This window comes from Denticeps clupeoides, chromosome 1 (assembly GCF_900700375.1).
Source record: "Denticeps clupeoides chromosome 1, fDenClu1.1, whole genome shotgun sequence".
Classification (NCBI taxonomy): domain Eukaryota; kingdom Metazoa; phylum Chordata; class Actinopteri; order Clupeiformes; family Denticipitidae; genus Denticeps; species Denticeps clupeoides.
Window position 1 is genome coordinate 36,802,138 of NC_041707.1, and position 18,752 is coordinate 36,820,889.

The 18,752-nt window shown below is 45.6% G+C and overlaps 2 protein-coding genes across 10 annotated transcripts in view; both read left to right on the forward strand.

Moving 5' to 3' along the window:
* cyb5d1 (cytochrome b5 domain containing 1) lies at positions 1–3,481 on the forward strand. Its single transcript, XM_028997958.1, has 5 exons — positions 1–168; positions 716–915; positions 1,006–1,082; positions 2,177–2,395; positions 3,153–3,481. The coding sequence occupies exons 2-5, from the start codon at positions 795–797 to the stop codon at positions 3,381–3,383; spliced, it is 648 nt and encodes a 215-aa protein (XP_028853791.1). The 5' UTR covers positions 1–168; positions 716–794; the 3' UTR covers positions 3,384–3,481.
* A 1,408-nt stretch (positions 3,482–4,889) lies between these two features.
* chd3 (chromodomain helicase DNA binding protein 3) overlaps positions 4,890–18,752 on the forward strand; it is a 42,479-nt gene continuing 28,616 nt past the window's right edge. For 6 of the 9 annotated variants that reach the window (XM_029001051.1, XM_029001075.1, XM_029001099.1 and 3 more), the window contains exons 1-17: positions 4,890–5,250; positions 7,528–7,664; positions 7,762–7,938; positions 8,308–8,435; positions 10,487–10,725; positions 11,432–11,559; positions 13,359–13,488; positions 13,606–13,781; positions 14,667–14,930; positions 14,997–15,200; positions 15,464–15,681; positions 16,676–16,807; positions 16,887–16,977; positions 17,147–17,338; positions 17,529–17,729; positions 17,837–17,974; positions 18,062–18,183. In XM_029001051.1, the coding sequence (XP_028856884.1) occupies positions 5,079–5,250; positions 7,528–7,664; positions 7,762–7,938; positions 8,308–8,435; positions 10,487–10,725; positions 11,432–11,559; positions 13,359–13,488; positions 13,606–13,781; positions 14,667–14,930; positions 14,997–15,200; positions 15,464–15,681; positions 16,676–16,807; positions 16,887–16,977; positions 17,147–17,338; positions 17,529–17,729; positions 17,837–17,974; positions 18,062–18,183 (2,849 nt within the window). In that variant the 5' untranslated portion in view covers positions 4,890–5,078. The remainder of the gene's footprint in view (positions 5,251–7,527; positions 7,665–7,761; positions 7,939–8,307; positions 8,436–10,486; positions 10,726–11,431; positions 11,560–13,358; positions 13,489–13,605; positions 13,782–14,666; positions 14,931–14,996; positions 15,201–15,463; positions 15,682–16,675; positions 16,808–16,886; positions 16,978–17,146; positions 17,339–17,528; positions 17,730–17,836; positions 17,975–18,061; positions 18,184–18,752) is intronic. The other 3 variants (XM_029001059.1, XM_029001084.1, XM_029001119.1) reach the window with 3 other exon arrangements.

The window sequence follows — 18,752 nt, forward strand, 5'->3', positions numbered from 1 at the left end:
CCGTGACTCGTTTCACTGGTTTTTAGTGCTGTCTGTATGGTTATTCTTGCACTGCCTGTGTCCCGTGTTGCCACTTCATGTCCGTATGTAACTTTGTTCACATGCGACGTGTAGCACCAGGTCCTGGAGAGACGACTAGCCGAGACTATCACCACTTTTAAGAAGAAGGTGAAAACCCTCTTATTCCAAAAATATTACAGACAAATTTAACACATACACATGCATACACATTTAACAAACAAATACAAAATGTATAAATACATTATAATTTTTCTTAGTCTAGCACCCAACACTCTCCGAGCATGTTCTTCAATGACAAGTCTAAGCCTTATCAGGGCTCTTAGTTTGTATACTTGATATTCTATAGAAATCGAACGAGAATTGCTGGTGTCTTCCCATTGTAAGTCGCTTTGGATAAAAGCGTCTGCCAAATAAAGTAAAGTAAAGTAAAGTAAAGACGTCTAACGTGCACGTAGCTGGAACGGCGACGTTCAACTTGCATTCTACCTGCTGCTCCACGGTGGTAGACCCAGGTTCAAACCCCACTTACTACCATCGTGTCCCTGAGGAAGACACTTAACCCTGAGTGTCTCCGGGGGGGGACTGTCCCTGTAACTACTGATTGTAAGGCGCTCTTGATAAATGCCGTAAATATAAACGCTGCTGCGTACGACGAGAACGTGACGTCACGACGTGTCTTGCGCCATTTGCGTAGCGTGGTTTCCACGGCAACGAGGGCGACGCCAGTTCGGTCAGCGGCGCCCGTTCGAGCCGAGAGCATCGAGTTCGCACCAATGCAGCGTCCCAAATACTTCGCTCCCGCCGAGGTCGCCGCGCACAACACGCCGGATGATTTGTGGGTGTCGTATTTGGGGACGGTGCACGACTTGACCCCCCTGGTTGAAGAATTCAGAGGTACGCGCTGCTTGTGTTGTTACCTTTTGACCTTTTTTTTTTCGCCGACACCACGACTGGAATCTTGCTCTTTATCTGAAACTCGTGTAGGTGACGTCCTCCTGAAGCCCATTATTGAACATGCAGGGAAGGACATCAGTCACTGGTTTGACCCGAAGACCAAGGATGTGAGACCGTCCAACTTTTTTTTGTATTAATTTTTACTTGTTTGTTCTTTTCTGTTAATAAGAACAATTAATAAGTAACAGTACCTAAATGTTTGCATTGTCTATAGTTTTTTTACTTACTACACAGTATGGAACTTCATACATGTCTTTATGTTTTATGATTGACCCCTGCAGCTCTAATAATAATAGTAATAATATTGCTATTTATATATGATACAAGATTCAATATATAAATTACATCTAAATAATAGACTCTATATATAGTATGAATATGTTATAGTAATATTTGAAAATGGACCTGATGTAAAATATGGGTGCAACAGGAGACACTATATATATATATATATATATATATATATACATACACACACACACACACACACACACACACACACACACACACACATACAGTACAGGCCAAAAGTTGGGACACACCTTCTCATCTAATGTGTTTTCTTTATTTTCATGACCATTTACATTGGTAGATTCTCACTGAAGGCATCAAAACTTTGAATGAACGCATGTGGAGTTATGTACTGAAAACATGTTTTATATTCTAGTTTCTTTGCTCTGATTACTGCTTTGCACACTCTTGGCATTCTCTCGATGAGCTTCAAGAGGTCGTCACCTGAAATGGTTCTCCAACAGTCTTGAAGGAGTTCCCAGAGGTGTTAAGCACTTGTTGGCCCCTTTGTCTTCACTCTGCGGTCCAGATCACACCAAACCATCTCGATTGGGTTCAGGTCCGGTGACTGTGGAGACCAGGTCTCCACTTTTTGTTAAGCACATAACTCCACATGTGTTCATTCATAGTTTTGATACCTTCAGTGAGAATCTACTAATGTAAATGGTCATGAAAATAAAGAAAACACATTGAATGAGAAGGTGTGTCCAAACTTTTGCCCTGTACTGTATATGCCCCACACACACACTTTCATGGAATGTACATGAAGCAAAAGAGCCATTGATGGCTTAAACACCTCAGCTTTAGATCCCTCATGCTGCACAGTGCATGGTTTTTGACTTATTATTTGTAGTCTTGCTTGTCAGCATCAGTTGATCATAATAGTGCATGCTCTTGTTTGCTTTACTAGATTTTGACTCACGTTGACCCATTGACCGGCTGCCGTAAATATTACACCCCTCGGGGACGCTTTGTGCACGTTCCGCCACCGTGGCCTTGCACCGACTGGACCAACGACTTCGGGAGGCCCTGGTGGCGGGATAATCGCTACCAGGTAGGCCTGCTGTCTGCCAAGGCTCGGTGGATACGCATAATCAACACCCTCACCTCCCAGGAGCAGAGACTCGAGGTGAGCCGAAGACAAAACAAGGGCCGCAACACACAAGCTCACCCTGCCATCTAGTGCTCTAGGGCTTTTAATCACGCTTCACTTCACGCGTGTGCGTTGCCCACATCTGGCGAATTGGTGGGTCGCCTTGGGCGCTGCAGGTTTGGCTGCACTTCCACCCTTCGCCCTGAGGGGGGCAGCAGAGGTCAAGAGATCAGTTCCTGCACCTCCGCCTCTGCGTGCCCTCCACACGTCCTGCGTGATGGGGGTACGGGAGGGATGTTCAGGTGATCCCAAGGCGACCCACCACACCTACATACTACATGCCACACCCAAAGACTTGCTGAGGGTTCAAGCTCACCCTCTCTGGCGCCCTCGATGTCTTCATGTGCCGAGAGGCTTTTAAAAAAAAAAAAAAACATTCCCAACCCCACCCCATTTATAACCTCCTGTTTTCCTTTTCTTTCCCTGCTCACTGTCAGTTTTCCTCCGCTCCGACTCCCCCCTCGCTCTTTTTTTCTTGCCTTTCCCCTCTTGTGGTTCTTGGCAAAGCTCATTCATTGGATCAAGCATAAACAAATTCCTTTCCTCTCTTTTAGTGGATCTTGGAAGCCCCCCCCCCCCCTCCTCCTACTCTCTATACAGCCCTTGTTGAAGGTCTAAAAATGGACTGTTTCGTTCTGTGGCGGCGGCACTTAACCTGTTATGCTAAAGAGAAGGTTGAATTCGCCACGTGACCTGACCTTTCGCCATGTGACCTGACCTTTCCCTGTAAAAGGTGTGTTCAGAGGAGACTCTGGATGAGATTCTGCAGCGCTACTGCCGGTACAACTCGCACGCGGCCAGCTACACCTGGAAGCACGGCGGCGTCGTCCTGGACATGAGCAAGACCCTGCACGAGAACGGCGTCCAGGACGACGAGGAGAACTTGTGCAAGGTCGCCACGGACGGTGACCTTTTCTGCCCGGCCATGCTGCTTTATTATAATGATGACCTCACCGAGTGCTGACATGCAATGGATACTATAGATATAGATTGACAAGATTCACAACCATTTACTGTACCGTATATATATATATATACATAATAAAATCTTTATTGTTTGAAGTCTGTCTCTGCCTTCTTCACTACACTACTGCACTCTCTTGTGAAATTGTGCGCCATGCAATATTGAAAGTAAATAATAAAATAAATGGAAATAATGGTCTGCAATAACCCCCACCCCACCCCGCCCAGAACAATACTGTCTTCTGGTTGCCATGGTGATTCTTCTTATGTTATTCAGCAGCTTGTTTCAGGCGCCTCGTCTTTAATACGACTCTAATTTGCACGTCTGCGTTCTGTTGGCCATTTTTGGCTGCATGATTGAAGAGCCCTTTGTGCTCTGGACCATGATGCTGTAGTGGCTGGAGGTTCAGCACACAGCCCTGTTTCACACGTGTTCAACACCAAAAGAGACCAATACATAGTATATATTATATACTATATATATATATATATATATATATATATATATATATATATATATATATATATATATATATATATATATATATATATATATATATATATATATATATATATATATATATATATATCTATCTATATATATATATATATATATATATATATATATATATATATATATAGTTTTTTCGGACAATTGTTTTTTTATTACATGCATCCTCTTGGGTCTTTATAAAAATGGCCATACCATGATACTGCAACAAGTTGGGCTTTACATGCATTCTGTTGCTTGCTGTGCCTTTGTTCTCTCTGCATTCACGAAGTGGCTCTGTAATAAAACACAGATTTAGGAAAAGAGGGGGGAAAAAAAGTTCCCGTGGCATAAAGGCCATTGCGGTGGATTAAAAAACACATTTTTAAAAAATTATTTAATGCTGTGCCAAGAGGGTTTTTTTTAAAATACGGTATCACCAACAGTAAAGAATGCGTTCCGCATTTTGTTCTTTTCCCTTTCCGTCCTCACCGCAAACAGTTAAATGTTTTAAGCAATCCAATCTGATGTAAGTCTGGGCATGGCTGCGGCACATTTCCCCCTCCCACACCCCACGCACCAAAAAAAAAAAAATATATATATATATATATTTATATATATATAAATAAAACAAAACAAAACGGGGGACTTTCAGGATATTAGAGGTAGAAGGAAGCCATGTTTGTCACAAGGGACGGCGGACAAAAATTTATAATAATAATATTAACAATTACAAATGAGAGAGAGAGAGAGCGAGAGAGAGAGAGAGGACAAGTTATAATGTAACTAACATCGCCCCCCCCCCCGCTTTATCTGTAACAATGTGAGTCTTTTTCTTTTTTTTTAGGAGGGAGGGGAGAAAGGAGAGAGAGAGGGAGAGAGAGAGAGAGAGAGAAAAAGGAGGAGGGGGGGGGGCGTTCTGAAATAATATAGTCAGCCATTTTTTATGTAAGGGGATTTTTCTTATTGGGGGGGTTGTTAAAAAATAAATATAAGGGCGGCCATCTTTGTTTCTCTGCCTCTCTGTAGTGCAAAATATTCCTAAAAGCGACCCCCCCTCCACTTCTTCTTCTTCCTCCCCCCGCGCCGCAGATTTGAATATTAAAAACACACATATCATAATTTCGGGAGGAATAGACTTTTTTTTTTTCCTTCTTCTTCTCCTGGGGGGCGAATTGCGAGGACGGGGTCGGTGACGGGAATATAATGTCCTCTCCTCTCCGCGCCTGCGAGGAAGATGAGGGCATGTTGGCTAATTCCGAGGGAGGAGATTTTGACGAAGAAGACGACGACGACGGGGACGGCGACCTGGACGAGAACGCAAGCGACATTAACTCGCCGGCGGCGCCTCGGGAAACTGCAGCGGTAGCCGCGCCAGGTACAGTGCCGAGTCCGGGGACACTTCTGGTGCGCGACACGTACACGGTGGCACCTGGGGGGGGGTAAAAAAAGAAGAGCGAGAGAGGGAGGGAGAGAGAGAGAGAAGGGGAGAGACACCCGGCCGGGTCCCCGCAGGACGCCCGGAGTCGAGCGCTCGGCGAGCGGGCGCGTCGCGTCGCGCCGCGGCCGCCCCGGCGGTCGACGCGCCGTCGCTCCGCGGCGGGACCCCTGCTTTTTTTGGGGGGGGGGGAGTTTGTGTGTGTTGGGGGGGAGAAACCAAGTTTTCCGCTTCTTTTTTTTGCCGAACTTGCGCACCCCGCGCCGGGCGCGCCGCCCTTTTTTTTTTTGCGCCTTGTGTCCGAGTGCGTGATGCGCCGCGGCGCGCCCCCGCGCCCTGTCACTTGTCGCCAGAAGTCGGCGCGGGCGCGCGAGCGACGTCCTGGAAGTTGTCGGTCGCAGCTCGGCGCGCGTCGGTCTCCCCCCCCGACGCTTTTGTTCGTGCGTTTTTGTCGTTTTGATTATTTTACGTGGTTGCGCCTTGATTTTAATTCAGTTGCGCGCTGTGCCCCCCCCCCGCCCCCCGTTACAAGTAACCTCGAGCGGCGGGTCCGCCTCCCGGAGCCTCGCGGCCTCCCGATCACCGAGCCCCGCGTGCGGCCCGCTGCCGCCTCTGGCGGCTCCTCCGCAGCCGAGCGGGAGGCGGCGAGTCGGCCGTCCCGAGCAATGGCGGGTCCCCCCCCCCGCCCGTCTCCTGTCTGCACAGCAGCCGCGAATAAAGCCACGTTCTGCAAGTTTTTACCCCGACGTGGAACCGCTGTTAAGGACAAGAGCGCTGGGTGGTGGAGGTGACACTGTAAACCTGCACAGGGGGGGACATTTTTGGTACACTGAGTGGAAGTGATTGAAATGTGTCCTCTGCTCTTAACCATCACCCTCGGTGAGCGGTTCGGGATTCGAACCGGAAACCGCCCACCTCCTGACCCGCTAGGCCATCACTGCAGACTTTTTGTACGACGAACTAATGTGGCAGTGGTGGCCTAGCGGTTAAGGAAGCGGCCCCGTAATCAGAAGGTTGCCGGTTCGAATCCCGATCCGCCAAGGTACCACTGAGGTGCCACTGAGCAAAGCACCGTCCCCACACACTGCTCCCCGGGCGCCGGTCATGGCTGCCCACTGCTCACTCAGGGTGATGGGTTAAATGCAGAGGACAAATTTCACTGTGTGCACTGTGTGCTGTGCTGCTGTGTATCACATGTGACAATCACTTCACTTTTTTTTTTTTTTTAATGCCACAATGCAGACACGTTTTAATACAACGACGCCATTTCGTCCCCATCAAAGTGGCCCCTTAATCATTCGCAGCACTTTAAATTAGTGGAACCATTCGTTAAGGTAAATGTGTCAGGGTTCAGAGGTCATGACTTGTATTGAATTGCAGCAACCTATGCCTGCTTAGCTGGTTTACACTATTCAACATGTTGTGATCCAAAGGTATGTAGCTGGGGGATGAGGAGCTCTCCAGCAACTCCATCTACCTGCCTGCTGTAGTGGGGTGTGGCCAGGAGGCAATTTTATTCCTAATATGGATATTGTTTATTATTTTCAAGCCGTCCACTGTCAAACACATGCGAGGACTATGCATAGTAATAACTATGCTGCGTTTAAACATGCAGTATTAACATTTACAGCATTTACCAGACGCCCTTATCCAGAGCGACTTACAATCAGTACCTACAGGGACAGTCCCCCCCTCTCAGGGTTAAGTGTCTTGCTCAATGGTAGTAAGTGGGATTCGAACCTGGGTCTTCTGGTTCCTAGGCGAGTGAGTTACCCACTAGGCTACTACCGCCCCTACTAGCTGTGAATATGAACTGGAGTACCTCGGTTCGAGAACCAAGGATGTAAATGTTCGGTTTAACAGAATGCCGGAAGGACATCGAGCTCTTATGTTTAAAATAATAACAGATCGGTTGATGTTGTAAAATGCAGCAGCGGTGTTGCTATAATGTGGACCACGTCCTGGGGTGCAGAGCCCACCCGCAGACCGTCTTCAGGATTAACTGAGCCCGTCTCTCGGCTTAGCTGAGGTCAAGGGTCGCACAGAACACAATTCCTAAATGACAAGTGCGTCAGGTAGCAGCATGTCACCGAAACGAGGCTATTGTCGGGCCGTAATTGAAACCGGAAGCATTCACAGCACAGAAAAGGATTATTGTCGGCACAGTTTAGTCACGACCTCTGACACGACCCCCCCCTCCCCTTAACATGTCTTCAGATGAGTGCGATGAAGGAGGCGACACGCCCAACAGAGACAGTTTCGGGAAGAAGAAGCGAGGCCCCAAAAAGAAGAAAGAGGCGAAGAGGAAAGAGAAAGACGGGAAGACGCCCAAAGCACGCAAGCGCAAAAAAATCGTACGTTTTTTTATTTTACAGTTTATTTTTGCAAACACAACTTCTCGACAAAAAAAAAAACAGTTTCTGTGGATTACGCATCTCCTTCTTCCCTCAGGACAGTGACGTGGAGAGAGACTCGGAGAGAGAATATGGCGACAACTCAGACAGTGCCATCAGCGACTACGGGGGGTTAGAGAAGAAGAAGAAAAAGAAACACAAGGACAAGAAAGAGAAGAAGACCAAGAAGAAACGGAAAGATGACGGAGACAGCACACACGAGGAAACCGTTAAGGTTTTTTTGATCAGAATCTGATAATATATGTACCATCTTCATTGAAATGGTAATTTGTTCTGAAATTAATAGTGGATAGTGACGATATGGTATAGCAGACGTTTTTATTACTAGTGAATTGATGACAAACATTGTAATACTTGTTATCTTTACTCCATTGATCATATTTTAATATCACATTATGCCTGATTGCTCACCCTGCATGTTTCATTAAGAATTGTAAGATTCAAAACTTTCTGACAGAAACTCAATTTCCCATTCATTCGTTCGCTTATTTCGTTTGAAGTTGTATTGATTGTTAACCGGGAAGCCCCGCCCCCTGGGAGCCCAGGTGCAGAATACAGAATTCCCTATGTCTTGTCTCTTCAGCAACCGGTTGAGCAGAAGACCTCCGCCCAGCTGGCACGGGACTGGGGCCTGGAGGACGTGGATCACACCTTCACCGAGGAAGACTACCGCACGCTCACCAACTACAAGGCCTTCAGCCAGTTCATGAGGTCGGCATCCGGCTTAGCTCCGGTGCTTCTCTTTGATGCGGTTTGCACCAAATGTACACATCTGCCTTTATCTAGTTGTCACTGTTAAGTGGGTGTTCGCAAGGGGCGTGGTCTTGTAATTTAGTGGGTTAACAACTGACCTGAACGCAACGTGGGACAGGATGCTATTCCAAAAGCCACTGTGATTATGGACGCTCTTATTGTCAGTTTTTATAACCTCAATGCAATTAGAAGTTATAACTGCACACCACCTGCCATATCGTAGGGTTGGGTCTAAAATACAAATTTGCATATTAGTAGATTAAAGGCACGGATTTTAAAGGCACACATCGCCCATCAGTAACGTAGGATGAGGTCGGGAAGAGAGGGAAAAATCGCATTTCCAGGGTTTATGAAAAGCATCGTATGAATAAAATATGAACAATGAAGCAGGAGACTGCTTGACTATTGTAAAGTACAGCGTTGAGACCGTTTTTTTCCCCCATTCCTCCTGGAACCATTCCATCAACAACACCTCCATCCAGACCTCCGTCTGTAGCCTCTCCCCCAAAAGACTTGCTAGTCTTATTTCCATCAAGCTGTGACTGCCAGACTGTGAGGACGGCCTGATTTCGGACAAGCATATTCAACATACTTCCATGACGTTAGAGAAATTTTAATTATTGCGTTTGTCTAATTAAAAATTGACTTTTGAACTACATGTATACACATGAGTCTGACATAGCAGAACTTTTCAGGCGTACAGTACAGGCGAAAAATTGGTACACGCCTTCTCATTCAATGTGTTTTCTTTATTTTCATGACCATTTACGTTGGTAGATTCTCACTGAAGGCATCAAAACTAGGAATGAACACATTTGGAGTGAAATAACTGAAAACATGTTTTATATTCTAGTTTCTTTGCTCTGATTACTGCTTTGCACACTCTTGGCATTCTCTCGATGAGCTTCAAGAGGTCGTCACCTGAAATGCTTTTCCAACAGTCTTCCCAGAGTTCCCAGAGGTGTTTAGCACTTGTTGGCCCCTTTGCCTTCACTCTGAGGTCCAGCTCACCCCAAACTATCTGGATTGGGTTCAGGTCCGGTGACTGTGGAGGCCAGGTCTCCACTTTTTGTTAAGTTCATAACTCCACATGTGTTCATTCATAGTTTTGATGCCTTCAGTGAGAATCTACCAACGTAAATGGTCATGAAAATAAGGAAAACACATTGAATGAGAAGGTGTGTCCAGACTTTTGGCCTGTACTGTACATCAGGGGCCGTCGTCCAGGCTATAAGCGGTGCAGATAACGCGTCTGAGATGTATCTACCGCCCTAAGCACCTCTTCCTCTGACAGTGTTCACCGGCAATTAACCAACGGAGACGAGCGTAATCATATTTCTCCACAAAAAAACCTTTCATAAAAACTTCAGCGGCCGGGCTTGGGGGCGAATGCATAGCGCTGCACTGCGTGTTTTGCAGGCTGGCTATGAGTCGAGCGGTGCTACAGATCAAGAAGATCATACAGCAGATCTTATCTACGCACCACAGGCTCCTTCGCTTCTCCGGCCCGAGGCGCACAATTCCGCTGTACTTTTGCCGACCTTCAGTTGTCGGGCGTGTTTGCAGGCCTACTGTAAGAACAGGAAACGTGACATTTAAAGACTTTGTGGTTAAGTACGCGTATACACACAAATAGTCTTGAGGGCAAAGAGAATGCGTTAAGTGTGCAAAAATGAAACAAAAAGCTGTTAGTGAAGGCTAATGCTAAGGCAGGTTTTCCAGTGACATGGTCACTAAATGGGGACTCATATTTCCATGAATCTAGGAATGTTGCGTAAAATATTGTGATTCGTTTGAAAGTGAAGCGATCGTCATTGTGAGTGGTCAGCGTGTGGGGACCTTGGCTGTTGGGGATTCGAACCGGCAACCTTACTGCTGAGCTTGGCCTCTAGTGGACTTTGCAATTGGCAGTCACCTCACCTCGGGACGAATTTTGACATTTGTCGCTACTAGTCCCTTATTTGATTGATGTTCATGTCGCTGGTTTCCTCCTTCTTCTCTCTGAACAGGCCAATGATTGCTAAGAAGAATCCGAAGATTCCCATGTCCAAGATGATGACTATCCTAGGGGCCAAGTGGCGAGAATTCAGCTCCAACAACCCCTTCAAGGGTTCCGCCGCTGCGGTGGCAGCCGCAGCTGCCGCCGCCGCCGCGGCCGTCGCCGAGCAGGTCTCCGCGGCAACCGCCTCACCCGAGCCCCCGCTTCTACCGCCGCCCCTGCGCAAGGCCAAAACCAAAGAGGGCAAAGGTGGGTGTGTGCATGTTTGTTGCATTTGGAGCAACATGACATGAAGTTTGTCTCCTGGGCTTTGCTCAGAATCGTCTTGGCGGTCGATACAGAAGCAAAAGTTCCCCGTAACGCAGAAGGTGCAGAATACCAAATATTTCTACTCTGTCTAGTGGTGCTCTTCATCAAATCATCTGTCAGTAAAACTCAGTCCGGAGACATTTCTGCTGCACAGCATCATCTTACAGCTGTTTAGACCCAGAGAGATGCAGACATCTTTCAAGGAAAATTTTTACATTTTGTGGTGAACTGCACCCTTTAAACTTTAACGTGTTAAAAAGGTCAAATTCAAGGTGCTTGAGGTTAACTGAAGAACATCTCCTTTCTAGAAGGACAACCTCACACCTGATTAATGACTAGTGTTTTGCCTACCGTCAGAATGCGATGGTTTTGAACATTGCGCCTCTCAGTGGTAGCCTCTCAGCCTAGCGGTTAAGGAAGCGGCCCCGTAATCGTAAGGTTGCCGGTTCGAATCCCGATCCGCCAAGGTGCCACTGAGGTGCCACTGAGCAAAGCACCGTCCCCACACACTGCTCCCCGGGCTCCTGTCACCAAGGGCGATGGGTTAAATGCAGAGGACACATTTCACTGTGTGCACCGTGTGCTGTGCTGCACTTTGATATAAATGGCGGCTAATGTTGTGCGATGACCCCTTGCTCCAAAACAGGCCCGGGCTACAAGAAACGCAGCAAGAGCCCTCGGGTTTCCGACAAGAAGAAGGCCAAGGCCAAGAAGATGGCGCCGCTGCGCATCAAACTGGGGGCGCTGGGCGGCAAGCGGAAGAAGAGCAGCTCGGTAGGAAGCGCGCCCGCGGCCGGCCGCTTACTTCAGCCCGTGCCTGTATACGGATGAAGCTGTGTTCGCGCGAGCGCACGAGGCGTCTGACGAACGAAGGCATGTCTGTTTGTGTGACAGAGTGAGGACGTGCCTGGGGATGGTTCAGTGCAGGCGTACACGTGTGTGTATATGTGTACCATTAGTGTATTTCTGACTGAGTGTATCTCTACTGTCGAAATGAGGACATGCATGATAAAGACCAGCATGGGTACGTCTCTCTCACTTTCTATCTGTTCTGTCCGAAGGGGGGGGCTTAGATGGACACCCGTGTGTTTCGCTGTGTGTTTACTTTGTTCTGTGTGTGTGTCTCAGATTTGGATGGGCGTGGCTATTCGGATATCCTAACTGAGTATCTGTTCGATGAGTCTTTTAACATTCAGTACGAAGATACAGGGCACTATTTTCAAACTGGCACTAAGCATGGTGTAAGGTCAGACACTGTAGTATCTCGAAGAGACGAAACTAAATAACGTGTTTGCTGGTGTGTAATTATTTCTGATATCTACACTTAAATGTAAGCAGAGAAGCAGGAAGCCGAGGATTGACAGCTCTCAAACGTGTTGCTTCCTAATTCTGGAACATTTAAACCTGTGACGAACAACATGTCACATACACAAACGTCATTAAATGTTGTGGATTGTACTTTTTATGTAAATAGGACATATTTCACTGGACTCTTGCAAACAAGTTCATTGCATTGTGCTTGTTGTCTTTTGAAAATAGTGCCCTGTCGTTTTAAAGGAATAATCTGGCCATTTAAGAAATTGTTTCAGAGAAGTATTTATTTCACCTTATCTTGGAAAAACGTTATTTGGTTGAATGTTGAACATTGTCCTTTTATTCATTTATTGGTGTAAACAACATGTATGCTAATGTCAGTGTTGTCCTGTCCATTAAGTGAATGCATTTCATTGCTAATCAAGGAGCATACATCTTTTATATACTTATATAAGTTTATAAGTATAAGTTGTTTTTATATATATATATACACACACACACACACACACACACACATACAGTACAGGCCGAAAGTTTGGACACACCTTCTCATTCAATGTGTTTTCTTTATTTTCATGACTTTTACATTAGTAGATTCTTACTGAAGTACTACGAATGAACACATGTGAAGTTATGTACTTAACAAAAAAGGTGAAAACATGTTTTATATTCTAGTTTCTTTGCTCTGATTACTGCTTTGCACACTCTTGGCATTCTCTCGATGAGCTTCAAGAGGTCGTCACCTGTAATGGTTTTCCAACAGTCTTGAAGGAGTTCCCAGAGGTGTTTAGCACTTGTTGGCCCCTTTGCCTTCACTCTGCGGTCCAGCTCACCCCAAACCATCTGGATTGGGTTCAGGTCCGGTGACTGTGGAGGCCAGGTCTCCACTTTTTTTAAAGTACAGAATGAAGAAAACACATTGAATGAGAAGGTGTTTCCAAACTTTTGGCCCGAACTGTATACATATACATATGCGTATGTGTGTGTATGTATAGATTTTTTTTTACTGTGGTGGCAGTGTTCAGTTAGTTAGGATATTCAAATACTGTTTGCCTACTAACACTGTCATTCCTGTTCTAAAATAATTAGAGTGTGTTCATGTGCGGGTGTAGGTGGTGGAAACGACGCATGTGTGTATTGGTCTATGTGATGGCTCTGTTGGTATGGGAATTTAGACTCAGTGTGTGTGTGTGTGTGTATTTGTGTTTACTTGTGGGTTGTGTGTGCATGTGTCTCTCTTTGTGTGTCTTGTCTGTCAGAGTGAAGATGTGGACGATGAGGACTCGGAGCAGGAGAACTCCAGTGTCCACAGCTCCTCGGTGAGGTCCGACAGCTCTGGCCGAGTCAAGAAGAACAAGAGGGGACGCCCTGCCAAGAAGAAGAAGAAAAGTAAGACATCGTCCCAAACCTCCTGTTGCATCTGAGCAGACATTCTGAAACAGTGCAAACATTAACGTAAAGAGAGTAAGGAGCAGGTTGTGAGTAACGGCCCAGTGCTCTGCACAGTGCTGGGAGACGAGGAAGGCGACGGCTATGAGACGGACCACCAGGACTACTGCGAGGTCTGCCAGCAGGGTGGCGAGATCATCCTCTGCGATACCTGCCCTCGCGCCTACCACCTGGTCTGTTTAGAACCCGAGCTGGAGAAGGCCCCCGCTGGAAAGTGGAGCTGCCCACACTGTGTGAGTCATGCCGGGGGGGGGGTATAAAAGCGCCGGAGCCACTCGCAGCGCAGAGCCCAGCTTAAACACATCTGGTTTGGATAAGGAAGGCCCAGAGGAACGTGGTCTCTGGGACAATCTGGTTTCCCTGGACATTTTTAGGAATAGATTTACAAATGTTAATTTACCTGGCACTGGTTTCTAGAGCAACTTATTAGATTTTCATGAGCAATGGAGGGTTCCGTGTTAATAGTAGCCTTGGGATCAATGTTTTTTTTTTCTCATACACCAATAACCAGAAATAGATACCAATAATAATCAATAAATATTAGCATAACCAGGTATTAATAAATTGCCAATTTCTTACTCAATTGACAGGGCTTTTGATTATTCAGTGTCATGCAAGGAAGCACCACTAGATGGAGCAGTTGAAAGATGAGTTGGGTTTCTTAGCAGCCAAGGTCTCCTGGTGTCCAAAAGCTATTATTTAAGACTATATGAAACAAGGAAGGCCAAGTGAATAAATTGGGAAGTGTGAATATTATGATCCCAATTAATTCTTCAACACCCAAAAATATATCAATCAGTAGTTTGAATTTCTATTTTTTATGTCATCCCTACTTAATGTGGTCACCTATGAACCAGGTGACCACAAAGTCACTGGTTCAAACCCCACTTACTACCATCGTGTCCCTGAGAAAGACACTTAACCCCGAGTGTCTCCAGGGGGGGACTGTCCCTGTAACTACTGATTGTTATTCGTTCTGGATAAGGGCTATGAATGTAATTGTAAATTGTAAAGTTTCTTGTCTACCAGACTACTAGCGTGCTGATGTTTTGCTGCGTAAGTGCAGCTTCAACCGAGGCACTCACCAGAGAGGGGTGTGGCATTTCCCACCTCTTCAGGAGAAGGAGGGCATCCAGTGGGAAGCGAAGGAAGAAGAATTTGAGGATTTCGAGGAGGAGTGTGATGAAGGTGGAGGACTAGAGGTGGGAGGTGGAGGAGCCGGAGATGATGAGGAGGACGACCACATGGAGTTTTGCCGGGTGTGTAAAGATGGAGGGGAGCTGCTCTGCTGCGACTCGTGCCCTTCCTCCTACCACATCCACTGTCTGAATCCGCCTCTGCCCGAGATCCCCAATGGAGAGTGGCTGTGCCCACGCTGTACGGTGAGTCCCAGCCCCCCCAGGGCCAATCAGACGGTGGTTCCTGGCTGACTGTACTCTCCCCTACAGTGCCCACAAATCAAGGGCAGAGTGCAGAAGATCCTGCACTGGCGGTGGGGCGAGCCCCCTCCTCCCATCCCTGTGCCCCCTCCTCCAGATGCTCCCCCAGATGCTCCGCCGCCACCCCCCATGAAGGGGCGACCGGAGAGGGAGTTCTTTGTGAAGCTGGTAGCCCAGTCCTTCTGGCACTGCACCTGGGTCACAGAGCTGCAGGTCAGTATCAGAGAAGGGAGGTTACAAACCCAGTGGCACCTGTGTCCTAATAAATCAAATGAAACCCTTATAATAAATGAAAACTAATAATTTGAATAGTAAATAATAAAATCCCATTGTGATGCATTAGCTGTCATAATGTAATGTAATGTAATGTTAACATTCTAATTACCCAGTTGTGGCCACTCGTTGAAAGGTTTCTTTACACTTTAGTTGAAACAACAACTGAAACCTAATAAAAACTTGTTCTTTTCACCTCCCAGATGGAAATTTTCCACTCTGTCATGTTCCGGAACTATCAGCGCAAGACCGACATGGACGAGCCACCCAGCCTGGACTACGGCTCCGGGGGCGAGGAGGACAGCGGGAAGAGTGAGAAGCGGCGGGCGAAAGATCCAAAGTATGCCGCGATGGAGGAAAAGTTCTACCGCTATGGCATCAAGCCTGAGTGGATGATCCTGCACCGTATGATCAACCACAGGTCTGCCTTTTAACCAACATTTCAGACAACAAGAAGTACTTAATTTTTATTTAAATAATTTTATTTATTACATTTTTAATAGGGCTGTAAAAATGAACTCATTAACTGTTGCAATATTTTTTTCATATTTAACGTGTTAAAATTGTTTGTGCTTTTCTTGCTTGCGACAGCATCAGCCACTTAGCCAACAATGCCACATAAAAGCTGGTTTACGCTTCAGTGAAATTGCAATGAACAGTTTTGATTGGCTGGCACTTGCTATGCACTAACCTATTTTTTTCTATGCTTCTCTCTTTTTTTAATATTATAGCAAGTATTTGTGTTAAGAATTAATTGTGTAGTTCTTGTCTATTCTTTTTGGAATTCTGTGTCAGAAATTCGATTTTATTTTTATCATGTGATACATTTGTCTTCTGTTGGTACTACAATGTTTTCATTTGCTATGTGTCTACTTTTATACTCTAGCTGAAATTCAACAATTATTTCAGCCTTGCTTACTTTGCATTTGCACTCATTATAGCCACAACCCTCTATTATGGGTGCTAGTTGCCAAGTGGGTAACATGCTTGCCTATGAACCACATGTTCACAGTCACAGGTTCAAACCCCACTTACTACCGTTGTGTCCCTGAGTAAGTCAATTAACCCTGAGTGTCTCCAGGGGAACTGTCCCTGTAAGTTGCTCTAGTGTGAAACATCACACTTCACATCACACTAAAATGGTCATCCCTTTATTTATTTTTTGTACTTTGTACTGTTGTATATCATGTGCAAAGACGGATAAACCAATTGGACTTTCTGTTAAATCCGTCACAGGCCTAGGACAGTGTGCAAAAAGGAAAATCAAAAACGGCAAGACCTGTCTATTGTTGAAGAGTGTAATTTAACAGCAGATTACTCAGGATATATATTTTAAAAATGGGGGGAGTTACTGATTCATTAAAAGTTATTCTTTTCCTGATGTCTTAGTGTTTCGTTTGTGTGTTTTGGATCAGTGTGGATAAGAAGGGGAACTACCACTACTTGGTCAAATGGAGGGACCTCACCTATGATCAGTGCACTTGGGAGAGAGATGACCTGGAAATCCCAGACTTTAAATGCCACAAGTCCGCCTATTGGAGACACAGGTACAAACGGTTTTAGACCGGCTGATTTGCTTGACTTTGTAAGGGTTGAAATAATGTTGAAACAATGTTTGGCTCCCAGAGAGGATATTATGAAGGAGGATCCAGAGAAGCCGAGGAGAATGAGAAGAAAAGAGGAGAACGATGAAGCCCCTGGAACGCCTGTCAACGATGTGAGTTTTTAGTTACCTGCTGGCAGCTTTGCACCCCTCATACTCTGTGGTTTTGTTCAAATGAAATATAATCAGTGCTACGCTGCATTTATTATTCAGTAACATTTTACTAATGCAGTAAACATATGAGTCTGTCTATTAGTGAATTAATTTTGTTTATCGGCTCCAGCCAACGATTAAGTACGAGGAGCAGCCGGACTTTGTGACCGTGACGGGTGGCACGCTGCACCCGTACCAGCTGGAGGGTCTGAACTGGCTGCGCTTCTCCTGGGCCCAGGGCACCGACACCATCCTCGCAGATGAGATGGGCCTGGGCAAGACAATCCAGACCATTGTGTTTCTGTATTCTCTCTTCAAAGAGGTACCAACTGGTCTCTTACTGAACCTCATTCTTATTACAAAGTAGTTCTTATTTCTTTTACAAAGTCAAAAAGTCGAAAAATAAAATCCTATTCTATTGCAAATGGCAACTTTTTATGCTTTAATTGCAATTTCACAATAAAGTAAAGTTTGTGTAGGTGTATTTAACTATTCTCCTCTGGGACCTTCAGGGTCACACTAAAGGACCTTTCCTGGTAAGTGCCCCCTTGTCCACCATCATTAACTGGGAGAGAGAGTTTGAGATGTGGGCCCCGGACTTCTATGTGGTGACCTACACCGGAGACAAGGACAGCAGGGCCATCATCAGAGAGAACGAGTTCACCTTTGATGACACTGCTGTCAAGGGTGGGAAGAAAGCCTTCAAACTTCGGGTGAGGAGAGGACGTGCATTAAGTAAATGTGAACCTGGTTATGAATTCAATGCTTGATTCTTTCTGTTTCGATTTTTCTCGCTCTTTCCCGCTTTTCTGGCATCTAGAGAGAGGCGCCAATTAAATTTCACGTCCTCCTGACTTCATATGAGCTAGTGACTATTGACCAGAATGCCCTCAAGTCCATCGACTGGGCATGCCTGGTTGTAGATGAAGCCCACCGACTCAAAAACAACCAGTCAAAGGTATGTGTGTGTTTTTGTGTGTGTGTGTGTGTGTGTGTGTTTTTCCTTTTTCCATATGCAAGTATTACAATGTGTTTGAATGTGCAGTTTTTCAGGAGACTGAATGATTACAAAATTGACCACAAGTTGCTGCTAACTGGAACTCCGCTACAGAACAACCTAGAAGAGCTCTTCCACCTGCTCAACTTCCTCACTCCCAACCGCTTCAAGTGAGCGCACAGTAGTTGGTCACACCCTGCACACCGCACTCTGCCACAAAGAATGCATAAGATTTAGTGTGTGGTACTTCTAAAACCCTCCAGCAATCTCCTCAAATGTTTACAAATGCTCTCTTTTCACAGCGGTCTAGTTTTTTTTTTAACCAATGCAGACGTTCTGGTTAGAGAGCATTTACAACCTGTCCAATTTCCAACATTGGCTGGAGTCAGATTTTCAGTTTGCTTTCAGACTGTAACTTTTGCTCTGTCCTCTGGTCTATTCTGTAACCATTTTGCTGAGAGTTTATTTTCCAGACTGCCTGGAGTAGAATTTGATGCATTCATGGGCATATTTTCAAATGAGCTGAATAATGTGCATATTTACAAAAAACATTGAACTAATCCTAAACTGTCTGATTTTTGTGCATCGACCCAAAACTCTAAGCATGATTCAAAACCACCCAATAACTTTAGTGAAATAAATACATAAAAAAAATAAAAACATAAATTCAGTTTTCCTTATTTAATGCATTGCTGGTTTTCATTTAAACCAACATAGGTTGGCCAAACCACTAGCTCTG

Excerpts from the sequence above, each read along its gene's own strand:
- cyb5d1 (XM_028997958.1), top strand. The coding sequence starts at position 795 with ATGCAGCGTCCCAAATACTTCGCTCCCGCCGAGGTCGCCGCGCACAAC. Across the intron at positions 916-1,005 it reads CCTGGTTGAAGAATTCAGAG|GTGACGTCCTCCTGAAGCCC; the intron begins GTACGCGCTGCT and ends AAACTCGTGTAG. Across the intron at positions 1,083-2,176 it reads TTGACCCGAAGACCAAGGAT|ATTTTGACTCACGTTGACCC; the intron begins GTGAGACCGTCC and ends TTGCTTTACTAG.